Below are 20,232 nucleotides of genomic sequence, written 5' to 3'. Positions count from 1 at the left end.
TACTGTCAGTGTCATTTCCTGCCATGACCTCAAACTATCAGCAATGGTCGGTAAATTTGCGCCCCCTTGCTGCAAGCGTCTGACCAGTAGGCTATATATATATATAACCATGTTATTACAATATAATACTTGGCTCATGCCTCCACCAAATTGTAATAACCCCATAAAATGTATAATTTCAATTAAATACATTAAGGACGATGGCCTTAACACAGAACTACCCTATCTAGTTATTCAACAAAACGAAGTAACACTTTTCGGAGATATATGTCGGAACGTCGTCATAGGGGTGCAAGTTTAAACCAATAGAAGCTCAGGGATAGAAACTGGCCTCCTCCTCACACACATTGAGGCTCACACACCTCCATGGGCCGAACTAAACTCTTGCGTCAGCCAATCACTCTAGTCGGGCTGGAGGAAATATATTCACCGGTTTATTTCCCCAAAGTGCAGACAGTCTGTACTCGAAGAACGAAATACTTCAACAATCCAAGAAAACTTTGAGGCATTATGAATCTGAAGTTTTGAGCTCATTACAGAAATTACACTGGGGGAATAAACACGATGAACTGAGGACAATTTGGAAACAAAGAATTACGCTGAAAATAAAGAAGAAGAACAAATAAGAAGATAATATAGATTATGACATTTTGTATCATTGTCATCTTAAAAATGAGACACGTCGTCTGAGACAAAAAAAATACCCGCGGAAGTTACCCAAACTTGACATTTCAAGATTGCCAGCAATAATATCGACAAGCCACACAGCGGCAATGGATTCAGGCGGCAAGGTAGGCTAATTGTATGAGTGAGGCTAACGACTAGTTAGCAGTGTTCTTAGAAACCAATTTACAAAACTGTGTGTTTGTGTGTGTGTATGTGTGTCTGTGTCTCTCTGAGAGAAAGAGAGAAATGGTAGCTAGCTAGCTTCCCAGTTAAATGGAAAACTGGTTAGGTTAGCTTGAGACTCTCAAGCTGCCTAGCTGTGTTAATGTCAATTGGTTCAGAATAGTAAGTTTTTTTTTCTCAAGAAGTTACACTGGCTAGCCCACCATTTAATTGTTTAATTCAATTGAAACTTAAAACGTGTTTGCTGTGCTGCTCACCATCATCTTTGGACGCAGTCGGATATGCGGCTGCTGGGGAAATGCAGAAGGAGCGCGAGCATTATGTCAGATCGTGGGGTAGGCCTACTACGTTCATGGGCACTGATTGGCATAATGACTGTATCTGGTGTACTAATCAATTTATAAAGTAGTGAATTAAACTAAACTAAATGAAGAGCATGATGTCATTACTCACAGGAAGGCAGCACATTAATGTCTAGATTGAGATTATCTGTTTTATCACAGCATATGAGGTCTTCACTTCATTTTTGTTCTTTGCACTTTGCATTTGATGTAACATCTGCTTATTGTTGTTTAACAGTAGTAAAAGGAAGAGAGTGAGACATGACTCATCTGGTCTCTGATATGGCTGACTTACCACTGACTGCTGATGCAGTGTGGTTAGCTACCCCCTGACAACTTTAAAGTCACTTCTCCCAGCCCTTGCTTAGAGTTTACTTGTGGTTGACATGGTAAACATGTTTATTGTTATTTGTCTGTAACCCCTTTTTTGGTTAGGCAGAGCCTTGTGATTTCCTGGCGCTCAACTGGAACACAATTAAAGCGACCCCTTCCCAGCCATTCCCATTAGCTAGTGTTTTGCTTTAGTCAGGCAGCTTGAGCTTTGAGCTTGCGGCCAGGCTAATACCGCACTGAGCATGTCTACTTGTTTATAATCAGCATCTCGTGGTTGGGCATTGCATACTTGCTTGTGTTTATGATCCCTGGGTGTGTGCAGCACAGCTGGGCAGGGAGGGGGCAGTCAGCGTGTGGTAGAACCAGGGGTTGGTGACACAAGGTGTGGCTAAAAATCAACAGCCAAAATGCCAATGAGCTGTCCCCAGCCATGGTTCAATCATGTGTGCATAACATTGTAATAAGCATTTGTCCATACTCACCTCTGAGCTCACATCAATGATATTCTGGTTCATATGTCTGCAAGGTAAAGCAGGCAACTTTTTGGCACGAGGATAAATGCCCTCATTGCCAGTCTAGAGCTTTCCAGGGAAATCATTGTATTGCATTGTACATAGGGCTGTGAAGTTCAATGAATTTTGGATGACTGTGTTTGGCCAGCCAAATGACCGCGGTCTTCGTAATAACCATTTGAATAGCACATTTTCAAATTTCCTCCGCTCCTGACTGCATGCGCTGCCATAGAAAATTATTTGAATAGAAGAGCAGGCATCCTCATTCAAATCAATGATGGCATAATGAGTGGACTGGTGGCCATTGCGAGTGTAACCAGGAGTTTACCAGTCAAATTGCCAGGGTTAGAGGTTCCAAGACCATTCTATTCATCGTTTGCTACAACACCTTGCTTGTTTTAGCAAGGGGCAACAAAGTTTCATTACATCGTTAAGAGTCCATGGTATCGCAGAAACGGACTCACCGTACAAATGCCCGGCCGTCCTGTCAGTTTTCTTTAAACAGTTATTTTATTTTCATGACAGTCTTCATCCATAAACGTCGGCTACACAGTAATTGTGCCAGCCCTAATTTGACTTTTTATTCTCATCCAGAGTGACTTACAGTAGTGAGTGTGTACATTTTCATACTGGTCCCCCGTGGGAATTGAACCCACAACCCTGGCATTGCAAGCGCCATACTCTACCAACTGAACCACACGGGACCATTGCTGAGACATTGCCCTCTAAGCCTCACTTTGATACACCTGTTCAGATAGACACCTCCCCTGCTTGACTGCTCACCCAGTGGGTTTTTAACTTCTCCCAACCTCTCCAAAACAAAATACTGTCTAGCCTCTTTGTTCCATTTATAGACTGGATAACAAGCATTCATCTAATACGGCTTTTTCCCTCCGACACAAAGCCTTCCGATCAAAACATGACTGAATTCATAGGCAGTTTGGGCACAAGTTATGCTTTGTTTTAGTTCAGCGGAAGCCTCTTTTTTTCTTGGGTAAGATACCAGGTAATTGTGGCAAGCATACAGTTGACCTGGTCTGTGGTGAGTGGAATAACTCTAAGAAGCAATTAGATTTTTGACTGAGCGGACAGTTGGGGTTTTTGATTAAACCCAAAGTCGGCATTCAGTTCCTTCCTTCTAAAGACTTAATTCCGCTCAATCTACTGGCTTCCTCCACTCACTTTATTTCCCTCTGCATGACTGCCCCGTCAGTATGCCCTTTCATTATAAGTGTCAGTGTGTTCTAATGAGGCCTAATGACTTTTTCTATAAAAGATGGGATTAAGAGATCTGGGAATGCTGTAATTGAAACAGGCACAAACATAGGGCCTAATTCATTTCCTCAAAAAAGTGGAAGGCATTGTACACACTGTACTGACCTCTGTTAATCTCTATTCATGTGAAGGAGAGTTTGGTTAAATCTGTAAAGCTGTAGTGTACTGTACAGGCACATTTGCTTGTTCTCCTTAGAGCTGTACTGTATCTGAGATTGTGTCAGGTTTGAACAAACACTTGCACCAGATATCAGTGGGAAATTAGATGGATCAGAAATACACACGTATGGAAACATTTTGTTTGTATCAGACAGTCTTTATTTTATTACATTTAGTTTTACAGGGACAGTGCAATTAATCCACATTACTGTAAATGTGCCAGTTTTTGCCAGCCGCCTAATTTTCAACTGCATGCCTACCACCTAATCGATCCATTGACGTCTATGTTTTAGACCATGTTATGGACCACAGACTTGTTCCTGTTCACTCAATGAATGACTAAAGGAGGCAGTCAGGATACACAGGAGGGGCCCTGTGCTGTGAGGCAGGTTAGGGAGGAGGATGAGGGAGTGATATTAGGTTCCCCTGTGAAACCCAAGGCTGTCGAGGAGGTGACGTTTGCAGGGACGTGAGGCTGGCGGCGTAGCCATCACTGAGAGCCAGAGACGAGTTGAGGGTGTGGGGAACTGGGAGCTGTGGCACAGCCAGCCATGGCTTCTGCTTTCTGAACAGAACTAGGCCTACTGTAAACCTCAGAGGTTTGGTTTAGAGAAGGCCCCTAACCTTACAGTACCTGAGGGTGATTCACATTATATCTGTATGTACTGTAGTCACTCACAGACTGTCACTGTAGTATGGCTTTGCTTATCAATATGATACAGTGTGTCCCAGCAGTAGTTTTAGCAGAGGCTGAGGTGTTTGAAGAGAGGGACCACTGACACTTCTAGATTACGGAGAAAGGTTATACAATTCACTGGAACTGGATGACTAATGCATTATACTGTCGGTGTCACTTATAGGGAAGATGTGGCTGTAAACATTTCACAGCAGGAAGTAATTCTGTTTCACTAGACATCCTCCCAAAACCTGTGAGGTCAGTTTTAAGGCTTTGGTCACCAGACAAAGTGCTGATATGATGTGAACAAAGGTTCTGTCTTACATTGTGCCTAATTGGAATTGACTCTCACAATTCCACATACCTCTGTTATACAACTCTGGCCCAACCCCATTCACCATTGTCATTCGTCAGCACAGTATACAGTGTTTCCTTGTTGGACTGCTTGTTGATCACATAAAGTCGATTTTAATTGACCTAACTACCTCCAATATAACCCATGGACTGTGTTGAGTAAACTGTTGCTCAAGGGACAGGCCTTATGATCACTTTAGATGTTTGCTCAAGCCCAGACTCTCTCATACATCAATGTGAAGAGATTTTACTGTTGATGCATTAGGCTAGATGAGGCAGGTCTGAAATGTAAAAATCCACTATAATCATGCAAAAGCCTTATTTGGAGAAAGATTATTGTTGTTTTTTTGTTCCATTTTACATCAGAATATTACATTTCTATTGATCCGAGGTAGATGTGAATCAAATTGTAGGCTACATTTGAGACATTTATCTTTTGTGTTAGTACTAACTTAAAAAGTGAGAAATAATCCCTTTTCCGCTAACTAGGCCTAAAGCAACCATCACCAGTACTACAGCCCACTCACTGTGACTGGGCTAAAATTCACAGACTCACTCCTGAGAAGGAGGAGATTGATTTGCATGGAAGTTTATCTTTGGGGGGAATGTAAACATGGCTGGTGGCACCAACTGTTTAATAACAATGGTGTTTGTTTAAAGGGCCAGTGTCTTTAAGGCTGTGATAACCATCTCAGAGCTGGAGGGCGTGACTTCATCGTTTCCAAGGTGAATGATACGTGACCATCCCCTTTCAGAAAGAATACACTGGAATGTTTTCTGATAGCATATCATAGAACACAAGATCTACCCTGATGGTGTGTGTTTACATCCTGTGCTAGGGCTGGTTATAACAACCCAGCCATGGACTCGTTGAACCCCAGCGACTCGTCGCTTGTGTGAAACTTTATTGGTTAAGCTGCTACTGTTTCAGATCTGCGCTTACCCCACCTCACTTTCAGACCTGCCCTTTTTTGGTCTCTATTACTGAGCTATACTGAGCATGCTGTAGTGAGTGTTTCCAAACACTCAGCCCACTTTGTAGCTCCCACCCTCTTCAAGAATCTCATAATTCACAAAAATGGAATGCCTACCCTGTTGTTTAGAATAGCCTTGAGCACTTGTTCTCAACATATATTTTAGGGGAGGTAGGCCTAGTTCATTAGTGCCCTTTAAAGCAGCCTTTTAAAAAAAGAGGATCCTTAAATAAACTATTTCCCCCTGTCAGATAGTCCCATGTCAGATAGTCCTGTGTAGCTCAGTTGGTAGAGCATGGCGCTTGCAACGCCAGTGTTGTGGGTTTGATTCCCACGAGGGACCAGTATGAAAAAATTTATGAAAATGTATTCACTCACTACTGTAAGTTGCTCTGCATAAGAGTGTCTGCTAAAGGATTAACATGTAGATAGTCCTCTTGGGGGGCCTAGTTTAACCCATGAATAGGAAGCACATATAGGCTATCATTCATGTAGTTGAGGGCTTTTTGTGGCAATGTGTCATAGCCTACTGTATATTTTCCCTTGCAGAAATCAATTTAGGGATGGTTCACTTTCTCACACATTTTACAGACATTTAGGACCTTGTCATAACTACACTGGCTTTAAGTTTAGAATCCCAATGTAGTCACAACATGAGTAATAAAGAGGATCTCATAGCATAGCAACTGGTGTAAAGCATTAAGGCTAATTCTTATGTCAGAAAAGCCATGTCACTATCAAAACATCACCACAGATACAGACAACTCCTAAACAGTGGAAAACTTCCAATACCAGTAGCCCACATACCTCTTCTCCACACGATTGTAACCAACAAAAGAACGAAATCCCAATATGCCTATAATACTGACAATATGGCACAGACACACTGCCGTTGCGATGAAATGTGAAAGTTGCATAATGGCTCGCCTAAAAAGGATTGTGTGTTAACTTGATGGCATGAGGAAAATATCTGCCTTCCTTGGGGCTCCACTGGGATTAAGCCAATCAAATGATTTTAGAAATAACAGGAACACAGACATTGACTGAGGCTAGATCTCCCCTCCCCTGAGAGGGTTGGGTGTGGACACATGGTCCTAATGCACAATATTTAGGCCTACAATCAACCACCTGAAGTGGACAGTTTTAGGATGAACTCCCCCTCCTCTGTGCTTGGCCTGAGGCTAGGTTGCCTTCTTGCAAGTTGTGTCACTATCACACACATTTGGGGCAGTACAACCACCTATTGTGCAAATAAGGATACTACCCCATTCTACAGAAACTGCAGCTCAAGTTCTGCAAGTTTTTTGACATTTTGGAGGAGGAAGAAAAGTATTTAGGAACTAATCATTACCAGGCCCAAATTCCTTAGATTTGTGTGCAGTCAATCAACAACACAGGAGGTCCATACAAATGACATGAGTCATGATGGGACAATCAAGATGTTTTGTAGGGATGTAGGGATGTAGCTCAGTTGATAGAGCATGGCGTTTGCAACGCCAGGGTTGTGGGTTCGATTTCCACGGGGTATTCACTAACTGTAAGTCGCTCTGGATAAGAGTGTCTGCTAAATGACGTAAATGTAATGTAAATGTTGTATGCCGTCGTCAGGTGTTGATAGTGAAATTACTTGACAAGCTAGTACAACAGGATAAAGTCAATGGATATTGTAAAACTAAATTGATTAACCCTTACAGTACAGTGCCTAGGGTTGCAAAATTCCAGGAACTTTCAATAAATTCCCTGGGTTTCCTGAAATCCCAGTTGGAGGATTAGCGGAATCAGGAGGGAATAAGCAGAAAATCCGTAATCCTCCAGCCAGGATTTCCAGAAAACCAGGAAATGTATTGAAAGTTCCCGGAATTTTGCAACCCTAACTGTGCCAAGGAGGTTCTCACTCAAAATATGCCTAAAGGCCTATCTAGCCTAGGTCTAAGCTATATGGAATGACAACAACTGGATAGTTTAGCCTACAGATGTGTTATCATAAGACAATAAGTCTGTCAACTCCAAGTACCTCCAAGCTGCTCTTTTCATGCTTTGATGCAGTACAGAGATTTGGAGAGTGGTGATTTCTAACGGACTTTCTCTCCTGTCTCTATGCAGCAAGTGACCTTCCAGTTGATGCTGACGGTGGGAGCAGCAGTGATTGGCTCGCTGCAGTTCGGTTACAACACGGGTGTCATCAACGCCCCTCAGAAGGTGAGTCTTGTCTTGTCTATATTTATCCCGTGTTCGCATCCTCCCCAACACCTTTTCCCAGACGGGACTGTCCCTGTGCCTGCCTTGGCCAGTCAAGATGTTCCCTGCAACACGTGAAAAGAAGGGGGCTAATAATATCTTAAGTATCTCGTCCAAGGCACTCTCCATTAAAGGGCCTCTGTGATGTGTAAAGGACTGTTTTCATGCCCCGAAAGGGCTTAGATTGTAGGTGAGGAGACAGCTAGGAGAGTGCTACTCACTTTGCTAAAGGGAACATCATTTAGGAGCTCTCAGTGAGACGTGTCTCCACAAATTAAATGAAGCTCCTTTCCATTGACTTAGACATAATGTGTTTCTTTGACCCTACTCCTTCACTTTTCACATGAAAGTGTATCCCCTGAACAGTTTTGTACTGTAGGTGCTAAATCTATAGAATGGTTTTGTTTACTGAAAGCTCACAATATCCTGGGGATATTAGGTCTTGTGGTCCATAACAATCTTTCGGTTTAGGTGAAAGGGCTAATCCGCACAGTATTGCTCTTTGTCTGAACAAGCCATGTGGCAGCTCGGCTCATAGTTCCAGGTGCATTGTTGCCTGAATACATGGGACACCTGCCCTCTCCATTACTTTTGATATATGAGGGTCTCTGTGTGATCTACAGTCCCAGCTGTCTCCTGTCCTGATGTTCCTCTCTCAGGAGGCCACTTGTTGCTCCATTACACACACTCATTTGTCTGTCAGTATGTCATACCTATCAAGCGCTGCAATTGATGTTTGGGAGCCAGCACTGTTTTGTGAATAGAATAGTAGGCTACAGATGTCGGATCTTAATTTGAGCCAGTTTGCTACAGCAGAAAAATAATCCTGCTGTCACGCCCTGGCTCTGGGGACTCTTAAAGGTTGAGCCAGGGTGTGGATTTTTCTATGTTTAGTTTTTCTATGTTTTCGTTCTAGATTGTTTAGATCTATGTTGGCCAGGGTGGTTCCCAATCAGAGGCAGCTGTAGCTCGTTGTCTCTGATTGGGGACCATACTTAGGCAGCCTGTGTTGCACTAGTATTTGTGGGATTTTTTGTTAGGGTAAATCAAGTCTGACATTTCAAAGTGACAAAGACAATCTTTAGAAGCCTTTTTAAAACTCAAATACACTAAAAGTTTGCATTTCCTGCTGTTCAGGAAAATTCTCAGCAACAAAAGAGTGATCAAATTAAGATCCTACATCTGTACACAATAGGATAGAAAATAATAATTTGATACCTGTTTATTACAGACCGGTAGACATTCTGATTGGTTAAACGCATCAACAGTGAATAATTAAAATGTGATTGTAGGACCAGATGATCTAGTTCTCAGTATAAGCCTAGCTGAGCTGTAGAGGTGGGGTGCCCCCCCTGTAAGAGTGGTCAAGGGGGACGGTGGTGAGAAGGAGGTGGATATGTAGAGGTTTGCTGTCATTCAGACACTGGGCCAGTGTAAACCTGCCCTCCCCTCCCCAGTCTCAGCTGAGGTCCCAGTTACGTATACACACACATAAGCACACTGACACATGCTCAGTAATACCACACAATGCCACAGCTGTTTAGAAGCAACATACAGAGTGCAGGGAAGTGTTCACAGAAACGGTAGTATTGCTGAACATAGAGACACATCCAGATCATTTCACTGTACCGTTTACAACCTGTATCCTGTGCACGTGACCAATAAACTTTCATTTGATTTGATTTGAGATCCATGGTAAATGTGATAACAGCATGACTAATTACTGAGTGTATAAAACATAAGGAACACCGTCCTAATATTGAGTTGCACCCCCTTTTGCCCTCAGAATAGACTCAATTTGTTGGGGCATGGACTCTACAAGGTGTCGAAGGCGTTGACTCCACTGCTTCCCACAGTTGTGTCAAGTTGGCTGGATGTCCTTTGGGTGGTGGACCATTCTTGGTGCACACGGGAAACTGTTGAGTGTGAAAATCCCAGTGCGCCTGGCACCTACTACCATACCCCGTTCAAAGGCACTTAAATATTTTGTCTTGCCCATTCACCTTCTGAATGGCACACATACACAATCTATGTCTCAATTGTCATAAGGCTTAAAAATCCTTCTTTAACCTGTCTCCTCCACTTCATCTACACTGATTGAATAAGGGATCAAAGCTTTCACCTGGTCAGTCTATGTCGTGGAAAGAGTAGGTGTTCCTAATGTTTTGTACACTCAGTGTATATGGAGACCCTAAATGACCCCCAGCCCAATTCCCCCAATCTCCGTCTCTCTCTCCCTCTTTCTCTATGATAAGGGATGGAGTGATGCTGGTGGTGTGATGCAGGCCCTCCGCTCTAAAGAGTGTAGCACTGATTAGATTAGGTGTCTCTCAATGGCCTTGGTCTGCTCCTCCACCCTGCCTACCGGCTCCAAATTGGGCACCTTGATGCACAGACAGACGGACCTGACTGCCTCCACACTGCCCAGCCAGGAGTCCACAGAGACAGTAACACTTTAATCAGGACAGGGCCACCGGTCATGAATTGACAGTGTTTTTCATTGTGGCCAGGTGCTTGCTAGGTCTTGAGTCAGACACCTGCCTATTCAGAGAAATCAAGGATATGAAATAAAGGGTAGCCTTGCCATTCTTTATCTGTAAGAATGTTTATTTTATGGAACTATATTGACAGTGTTGGGCTGGCTAGGCTGGGCTATATTAGATTTGTCATAACCTTCTTGCTGAATAATAAGGAGACTGTTCTGGGTCTGTATAATTTATACCCTATGCCATATCTTGAACAGCATACCCAACCTGACCTATAAAATACATTAACAGTTCTATATCAATCGTGCAGCATTATGTAAGTATTGGTAAAGAGTATATTGTATAATCTATCAGCAAAGCACATGACAGGAGCCAGCAGTGATATTTGGGGGAGGGGGCAGGGCTCAGTGCCGAGTACTAGAGGTGCTAGATAGAGGTAGAGGGAGTCCTAGACATAAGACAGTTGTCAGAGTGCCACGGCAAAGACATGGGGGAGGGAACATTCCTCCCAGCCTGTCCTACTTAACTTCCATCACAAGCTGATCAGACATGTGTATGTTTGTCAACACTGAGTCACTGTGGGGGAAGGGGCTGAAACCCGACACCACGCTCTCCCACAAACATCCTCGTTGCTGGAAAACCTGAAATCCAATCCTCTACCTCCATCTACTGGCCATACACCAAAACAGCAGCCACCTGGCCAATGGCAATGAGGACAAGGAAACACTTTTTTTTACTGTCTCTTCAAGTAAAAAGGTAAATGAACCATTCACATACATTACTGTATGTCTATGGTACATTTGACTGTGATTTCTGTCAATGGCAGTGTTGTGAGCTGGTGTTGTTTTCTCTCCTGCTCTGCTAGGTTATTGAGATGTTCCTCAACAAAACATGGGTCGACCGCTACAATGAGCCCATCACCAAGACCTCCCTCACCACCCTGTGGTCCATCTCCGTCGCCATCTTCTCTGTTGGCGGCATCTTCGGCTCCTTCTCCGTGGGCCTGTTTGTCAACCGCTTTGGCAGGTAAATACGACACTTCACAATGTTTATTTACAACTGTGTTATGTGAGATAATATTACATGAAAGGCCTATGTACTGTATATGTATGGTATGTAAATGTCTGTGCAATAATTGGACTGTAATTGACATGACTATTTCTGTGTCTACAGGAGGAACTCCATGCTCATGGCCAACGTGCTGGCGTTTGTCTCCGCAGCTCTCATGGGCTTCTCTAAGATGGGTGACTCGTGGGAGATGCTGATCATCGGGCGCTTCGTGGTGGGCCTCTACTCCGGCCTCTCCACTGGCTTTGTGCCCATGTACGTGGGTGAGGTGGCCCCCACCGCCCTCCGAGGAGCCCTGGGCACCCTCCACCAGCTGGGCATCGTCATAGGCATCCTGATGGCACAGGTCAGTGCCAGTGGGCACAGGGATATCATATGGAGAATAATGGATCATATGTATGCTTTTCCAAAGGGATCTCTTTGAGAGCTGTGCTACATGATAATCTGATGTTGGTCTAACTATGTGTTGTGGTTCAGGTGTTTGGCATGGAGGCCTTAATGGGGAACGAATCTCATTGGCCCTTCCTGCTGGGCTTCACATTCATCCCAGCCCTGGTGCAGTGTGCACTGCTGCCCTTCTGCCCCGAGAGCCCCCGCTTCCTCCTCATCAACCGTAACGAGGAGAACAAGGCCAAGACTGGTGAGTAGAGTACATTTACACATAAACACACATTCATACACTTAATGTCATCAGTTCAGCCAATTTCAGTTCTGTCAGTTTGAATGAGTTGAAAATGATCTAAAATAAGGGCCATGTTTCAATAAAGTAGTTTAATTTCAATTCATTCCTCGAATTGTCTGAATTGACCTGGTATCGAGTGACCCAACCCTAGCAGACTGTAATGTAACCTCCTGTTCTCTCTCTGTCTCTGTCAGTCCTGAAGAAGCTGCGTGGGACCACAGACGTGAGTGCAGACATGCAGGAGATGAAGGAGGAGGCCAGGCAGATGATGAGGGAGAAGAAGGTGACCATCCTGGAGCTGTTCCGCTCGCCACTCTACCGTCAGCCCATCTTCATCGCTATCATGCTTCAGCTCTCCCAGCAGCTGTCTGGCATCAACGCTGTGAGTCACCTCTCATACACACTTCCCACCCCAAACACACACTCCATATACAGTGGCTTGCGAAAGTATTCACCCCGCTTGGCATTTTTCCTATTTTGTTGCCTTACAACCTGGAATTAAAATTGATTTTTTGGGGGTTTGTATCATTTGATTTACACAACATGCCTAGCACTTTCAAGACACAAAATATTTTTTGGGGTGAAACAAAAGAGAAATAAGAAAACTTGAGTGTGCATAACTATTCACCCCCCCAATGTCAATACTTTGTAGAGCCACCTTTTGCAGCAATTACAGTTGCAAGTCTCTTGGGGTATGTCTCTATAAGCTTGGCACATCTAGCCACTGGGATTTTTGCCCATTCTTCAAGGCAAAACTGCTCCAGCTCCTTCAAGTTGGATGGGTTCTGCAGGTGTACAGCAATCTTTAAGTCATACCACAGATTCTCAATTGGATTGAGGTCTGGGCTTTGACTAGGCCATTCCAAGACATTTAAATGTTTCCCCTTAAACCACTCGAGTGTTGCTTTAGCAGTATGCTTAGGGTCATTGTCCTGCTGGAAGGTGAACCTCCGTCCCAGTCTCAAATCTCTGGAAGACTGAAACAGGTTTCCCTCAAGAATTGCCCCGTATTTAGCGCCATCCATCATTCCTTCAATTCTGACCAGTTTCCCAGTCCCTGCCAATGAAAAACATCCCCACAGCATGATGCTGCCACCACCATGCTTCACTGTGGGGATGGTGTTCTCGGGGTGATGAGAGGTGTTGGGTTTGCACCAGACATAGCGTTTTCCTTGATGGCCAAAAAGCTCAATTTTAGTCTAATCTGACCAGAGTACCTTCTTCCATGTGTTTGGGGAGTCTCCCACATGCCTTTTGGCGAACATCAAACGTGTTTGCTTATTTCTTTCTTTAAACAATGGATTTTCTTCTGGCCACTCTTCCATAAAGACCAGCTCTGTGGAGTGTACGGCTTAAAGTGGTCCTATGGATAGACACTCCAAAATCCGCTGTGGAGCTTTGCAGCTCCTTAAGGGTTATCTTTGGTCTCTTTGTTGCCTCTCTGATTAATGCCCTTTTGCCTGGTCCGTGAATTTTGGTGGGCGGCCCTCTCTTGGCAGGTTTGTTGTGGTGCCATATTCTTTCAATTTTTTAATAATGGATATAATGGTGCTCCGTGGGATGTTCAAAGATTCAGATATTTTTTTATAACCAAACCCTGATCTGTACTTCTCCACAACTTTGTCCCTGACCTGTTTGGAGAGCTCCTTGGTCTTCATGGTGCCGCTTGCTTGGTGGTGCCCCTTGCTTAGTGTTGTTGCAGACTCTGGGGCCTTTCAGAACAGGTGTATATATACTGAAATCCAAATAAAAATCCATTTAAATTACAGGTTGTAATGCAACAAAATACAAAAAACACCAAGGGGGATGAATACTTTTGCAAGGCACTGGACACAAACACATACAGCAGGGTTCCCCAATTTGGCCTGCGGGTGGTTTTATTTGGCCCCCCAAGTTTTGTATTTTTATTTTTTATTTGTTATTGTTCAACATAAAATACTATAAAAACACCAGGAATGTCTGTTCCCAAGTATTCCCACACATACAGTTGAAGTCGTATGTTTACATACACTTAGGTTGGAGTCATTAAAACTCGTTTTTCAACCTCTCCAAAAATGTATTGTTAACAGACTATAGTTTTGGCAACAAGTAATTTTTCCAACAATTGTTTACAGACAGATTATTTCACTTATAATTCACTGTATCACAATTCCAGTGGGTCAGAAGTTTACATACACTAAGTTGACTGTGCCTTTAAACAGCTTGGAAAATTCCAGAAAATGATGTCATGGCTTCTGATAGGCTAATTGACATCATTTGAGTCAATTGGAGGTGTACCTGTGGATGTATTTCAAGGCCTACCTTCAAACTCAGTGCCTCTTTGCTTGACATCATGGGAAAATCAAAAGGAATCAGCCAAGACCTCAGAAAAAATAATTGTAGACCTCCACAAGTCTGGTTCATCCTTGGGAGCAATTTCCAAACGCCTGAAGGTACCACGTTCATCTGTACAAACAATAGTACACAAGTATAAACACCATGGGACCACGCAGCCGTCATACCGCTCAGGAAGGAGACGCATTCTGTCTCCTAGAGATGAACATACTTTGGTGTGAAAAGTGCAAATCAATCCCAGAACAACAGCAAAGGACCTTGTGAATATGCTGGAGGAAACAGGTACAAAAGTATCTATATCCACAGTAAAACGAGTCCTATATCGACATAACCTGAAAGGCCGCTCAGCAAGGAAGAAGCCACTGCTCCAAAACTGCCATAAAAAAGCCAGACTACGGTTTGCAACTGCACATGGGGACAAAGATCATACTTTTTGGAGAAATGTCCTCTGGTAGATGAAACAAAAATATAACTGTTTGGCCATAATGACCATCGTTATGTTTAGAGGAAAAAGGGGGATGCTTGCAAGCCGAAGAACACCATCCCAACCGTGAAGCACAGGGGTGGCAGCATCATGCTGTCGGGGTGCTTTGCTGCAGGAGGGACTGGTGCACTTCACAAAATATATGGCATCATGAGGAAGGAAAATTATGTGGATATATTGAAGCAACATCTCAAGACATCAGTCAGGAATTTAAAGCTTTGTCGCAAATGGGTCTTCCAAATGGACAATGACCCCAAGCATACTTCCAAAGTTGTGGCAAAATGGCTTAAGGACAACAAAGTCAAGGTATTGGAGTGGCCATCACAAAGCCCTGACCTCAATCCTATAGAAAATGTGTGGGAAGAACTGAAAAGGCGTGTGCGAGCAAGGAGGCCTACAAACCAGACTCAGTTACACCAGCTCTGTCAGGATGAATGGGCCAAAATTCACCCAACTTATTGTGGGAAGCTTGTGGAAGGCTACCCGACACGTTTGACCCAAGTTAAACAATTTAAATGCTACCAAATACTAATTGAGTTTATGTAAACTTCTGACCCACTGGGAATGTGATGAAATAAATTAAAGCTTAAATAAATAATTCTCTCTACTATTATTCTGACATTTCACATTCTTAAAATAAAGTGGTGATCCTAACTGACCTAAGACAGGGAATTTTTTACTAGGATTAAATGTCAGGAATTGTGAAAAACTGAGTTTAAATGTATTTGGCTAAGGTGTATGTAAACTTCCGACTGTAATAGAGAGACACTTGATCGGATACAACTGGTTTGAAGTGATTATGTTTTATTCAAATATTATATATGTTTGGGCTTCTTGCGGTCAATTTGCAGTCTACAAATTATTTGTAATTATGTTCCGGCCCACCAACCATCGCTCAAGAAAAAAACGGCCCGTGGCTGAATCTAGTTGATGATCCCTGACATACAGTATACTACCTATTTTGAAACTCTAAACTGTGCTGTTGGTGTCCTGCAGGTTTTCTACTACTCTACCCGTATCTTTGAGAAGGCCGGAGTTGCTCAGCCTGTTTATGCTACAATTGGTGCCGGCGTGGTCAACACAGCCTTCACTGTGGTGTCGGTGAGTAACTGTGGCAGATGTGTATGTGTCGTTTATGGTGCACATCATGCACCACATTAGTGGTTGGACAGTAACTCAACCCTCACCCCTCTCCTCAGCTGTTTGTGGTGGAGCGTGCCGGACGCAGGTCTCTCCACTTGCTGGGGCTGATGGGAATGGCAGGCGCTGCTGTTCTGATGACCGTCGCTCTGGCTCTGCTGGTACGTAGACTAACTACAGCACACTTCACAAAATGCTAGCAGCTCTCATAAGGAATGAATGAGGAAAAACACTTGGTTTATTGATACATGTCCTTGTAAATATAATATGTTGAATGAATACCAGTAGTTTAACCCCCTGCTGTCTGTTTGTCCTCCATCAGGACCAGCTGCCGTGGATGTCCTACGTGAGCATCGTGGCCATCTTTGCCTTCGTGGCATTCTTTGAGATCGGCCCGGGTCCCATCCCCTGGTTCATCGTGGCTGAGCTGTTCTCCCAAGGACCCCGTCCCTCGGCCTTCGCTGTGGCTGGCTTTTCTAACTGGACCGCCAACTTCATAGTGGGCATGGCCTTCCAGTATGTAGAGGTAAGCACTGAGCACAGCCTTGTTAGTCACTGATGCTCAACATGGTAGATGTTGTAGACATACTCATCTTGATTAGGGTTGCAAAGCTACCCGTATTTTACGAAAGTTACCGTAATCTTCAGTAATTTTGGTAATTAACAGAAAATTGATGGCAATCTATTATAAATGTGGTAATTTATACTTTAATAAATGTTTAAAAATGTATTCATATATAGTATGAATTTTTCATATTTGTGTCCATGAGTGTCTAGGACATAGACCCTATGGTTCAAGAGAAAATAGCCTAATTACTGAAAAAAGCATCTAATCAACAATGGAATTATTTTCCATTAACTCTGCAACTCTTCCAATTATTGGAAGTGTTCACAACTGCCACCAGTTAGATGCCAAAACACTGACAACAAATAGATGTTGACATAGTAAAATAAATAGAAGTGTATTAAAAATTAATAAAGGATGTTTGCTGAAACCCTCATATTAAACACCAATGTTATTCACTAAGTTGAAGATAATTTAGGATCATGTTTTACGGCTTTGTCATTCTATTTTTTATTTTAAAATCATCTTATTTAATTATTTCATATATTTGACCTGTGATAAGGCCGCACCAAGGGCCAGAGATAATGACAGACACCTTTTAAAAATCTGAAGTACCCAAAAGGGCCGCTAGATGTCTTGTGATAGATTACATAAAATCCTTGAAAGATACCAAAATTTGAGTAGTTTACTGGTAAACTTAGAACGTTTCCAGTAATATACCCACCCTTTGCAACCAGAATCTTGATATATGTGAACTGTTAGTTTGAAGACGTGTTTGTTTGGAGCCCACTGCTAAATTAACCTTCTCTTCTCCGTCTCACCCTACAGGAGTTGTGTGGCCCTTATGTCTTCGTCATCTTCACCATACTGCTGCTCAGCTTCTTCGTCTTCACCTACTTCAAGGTGCCTGAGACCAAGGGCCGGACGTTTGACGAGATCTCGGCTGGGTTCCGCCAGTCGGCTGGCACTGGGGGAGAGAAGCACTCGCCGGAGGAGCTCAACAGCCTGGGGGCTGACTCTCAGCTCTGAGCACCTGTCCCTCCCCTCTGCTCTCGTCCCACACCCCCTGATGAGGCCTGGCTATGAACCCTCCTTCACCACCCCAACCTGAAGGGACCAGAGGGGCTCACTCACTGACTGTGTGCAAACTGACTACTAAACTGACATACTGGCTGCCATCACATTTCAGGCATCTTCGCCAAACAGAGAACAGATGCCCCTCACCCCTCGCACAATCCCCTGTCTCAACGTCTGAAGCGCTCCTTCTCTTCTCATCACAACAAAAACTTGGTGGAGGCAGGAACCTGGGTGTAAGGGGGTGGGTTGGAATGGTAGATAGTTAGAAGATGGTGGTCTTTTCAATTAACTTCACATTTTATATCAGAAAAACAGTAAATATCCTATGTTACTTTTACTTAATTTTTCTTACTTTGTCTGTTATCTTTCTCATTTTGTCGGTTTAGATATCTATGCTTACATTTCTTATGCAGGTCTCAATTCTTCTCATTGAAGACCCTCAAGGCATTGCATGCCATGTAAATATGTTTTTAGCAACTCTTTTAATCTCTGTCCGGATTTTTATTATTTTTGACAAATGTATTTCTTATGGAAAAAATTAATAAAATCATAAAGAGTAGTTTTTATTATGTTTATGTCATAGTGTAAAGACACTGTTACAAAAAAAAGCCAGCTGTTGTAAGTTACTGTATGCGTACATTTTATATTTCATTCCGAAGCAATACCCATGAGCATGAATTTTACACTATGATATCATGGGACTATTTGAGACATTTCTACTCTGACACTGGTGTTGTTAGTTTGAACTCATCTTCTTTTTCATATAGCAAACTATACTCATTTGAAAAGTGACATCAGCCTGTTTCACTGCAGGCTAATATGGGTGTAAAATATACCCAAATCTGAGTTACAACCCCCCCCCACTAAAACTTAACTGAAGTCCCTCACAACTTCGAGTTTAAATGCCTGCTCCAAAACATGCAAAGAATACACTCCCAGTAGAGCCTTCTAGCAGTTCACAAGAATGTAAGTTGTTCTCTGATCTTGTGCCTTTGACAGAACAGGAGGCTTCCTTTCAAACAGTAACCACATTTAATGTGGCTTCCAACCGTACCAAGGTCTGCTTCATCCTGAAAGTGCTTTTAGACCCTTCGGGGTCAAACTCCCAACTAATGCTCCATGTTCCTTGAAAAGTGGTGACTTTCTTTTAGGGTGATTTTCGTTATTGTAACTCCACAATGCCTTTGGCATAGTTCAGCACTGTAGGGGCTGCTTTCTTGTCCAATTTAGTTTTGTGACGCATAGCTGACAATCCTGTATAGTTAGCTGATTCAGCTGACAGCATCTCTTGATGTAATGTTCCTGTCTGTGACTGCTGTGCCACTATAAGAAGTTTTCCATTCTTTAATAAAACGTTTTCTTTTTAGCAGCACTTTATCATCCACAATATTGGTTGTTTTGTCACTGAAAATCTTCCGTAATAGTAGTTGGAGCATAGCTCAAAACATTTTACAAAATATGGAACCTTATGTTACTGATAAGAGACTGAAAAGCTAATGGCAGGATCAATGTAGGCACCAAGACTTGGCCATCCTTTAGATATGCCTGATTGAACTCCAACCTTGTGATGGAGAGCAAAATATGCACTTACGGACTGAAATCAAATGTACTTTGTGTATATAGTTTGACAATTATATTTGGGCATTTTATAAACACATTTATAAACACAGGATATATGCATCAAACAGTTGTAGAAATCCATCACTGTACAGAATAATTTTCTAAAGAGGCCACAAGACTTATAATGTAAATACAATAGATAGTAAAGGACCCATATGTATAAAATATTTTATGTTAGTTACTACTTATAGAGGAATATGACTAGTATCGGTAGTTGTGCATCTATTTTTGTATAATAAACACACCTGCCTTTATTTGGTCTGATTTCCTGTCTGAATAAATATTGTATGAGATAACTATTAACACAATCTTACTTCAGCTTTGTACATTAACCATTGAAGGATATATACTATTTATTAGATGCCTAATTTATTAGTGTTGTTTTTATTTTCTCCACATTTTATTTTACAGAATGCATTTAATTTTTGTAAAAGCGCATGTGAAAATGAACCTCTAACAGAACGATCTACTGTAAAACAGTGCGCTATGGTGTCAATGTCCTGACGCTTCTATTTTCTTTTGTAAGTTGTGTGGTTGGATGTTTGAATCAATAAAACAAAACAAGCATACAGGAAAACGTCAATTAGCTGGGTTATTTATTTTCACAAGAATTGATTTCAGATTGTAATCAATGACTGCAGATGCTCTAAACACCTTCTACTTTTCTAATAATTGATTTGCCTTGCTGAGCTGATGAGACAGTGGATTAAGCAGTCAGGCATTTCAATATCATAGATTTAGCCGGTGGTAACTTGTGGAATAGACACTGACTGGAATGCAGTTTTAACCAATCAGCATCCAGAATTAGACCCACCCCCTTGGATAATATTTTTTATAAGCTTAGTAGGAGAGGATTCCTTATTGATTTATGAATGCCACCATGTTGTTGCCAGGGAAACAAAAGTGTCTCTTTCTATTAAAGAGTAGACGTGTGTGTGTGTCTGTGTGTGCGTATGCATGTGTGTGTGAGCGTGAATGTGCATCAGTGAGTGTGTATGTCTGGGTAAGTGGACAGATGATGTGATTCCCCCTGCATCAAAGGAAGCTTTGAAGATCACGAAGTCA

The 20,232-nt window shown here is 42.6% G+C and overlaps 1 protein-coding gene across 1 annotated transcript; it reads left to right on the top strand.

Moving 5' to 3' along the window:
• Nucleotides 1-361: 361 nt before the first annotated feature.
• LOC121574930 (solute carrier family 2, facilitated glucose transporter member 1-like) lies at nucleotides 362-19,750 on the top strand. The gene is made up of 10 exons (XM_041887623.2): nucleotides 362-791; nucleotides 7,577-7,672; nucleotides 11,063-11,223; nucleotides 11,371-11,611; nucleotides 11,743-11,905; nucleotides 12,142-12,329; nucleotides 15,762-15,866; nucleotides 15,965-16,066; nucleotides 16,228-16,431; nucleotides 17,299-19,750. Exons 1-10 carry the CDS (start codon nucleotides 774-776, stop codon nucleotides 17,497-17,499), a joined length of 1,479 nt encoding a protein of 492 aa, XP_041743557.1. The 5' UTR covers nucleotides 362-773; the 3' UTR covers nucleotides 17,500-19,750.
• The last annotated feature ends 482 nt before the right edge of the window (nucleotides 19,751-20,232 follow it).

Source organism: Coregonus clupeaformis, chromosome 10, assembly GCF_020615455.1.
Source record: "Coregonus clupeaformis isolate EN_2021a chromosome 10, ASM2061545v1, whole genome shotgun sequence".
In the NCBI taxonomy this organism is placed as follows: Eukaryota; Metazoa; Chordata; class Actinopteri; order Salmoniformes; family Salmonidae; genus Coregonus; species Coregonus clupeaformis.
Note: the sequence above shows the minus strand (reverse complement) of the source record. Positions and strands in the feature narration are given on the sequence as shown.

Coding starts and splice junctions, on each gene's coding strand:
- LOC121574930 (XM_041887623.2), top strand. Junction 7,673..11,062: donor TCATCAACGCCCCTCAGAAG/GTGAGTCTTGTC, acceptor CTGCTCTGCTAG/GTTATTGAGATGTTCCTCAA. Junction 12,330..15,761: donor AGCTGTCTGGCATCAACGCT/GTGAGTCACCTC, acceptor GGTGTCCTGCAG/GTTTTCTACTACTCTACCCG.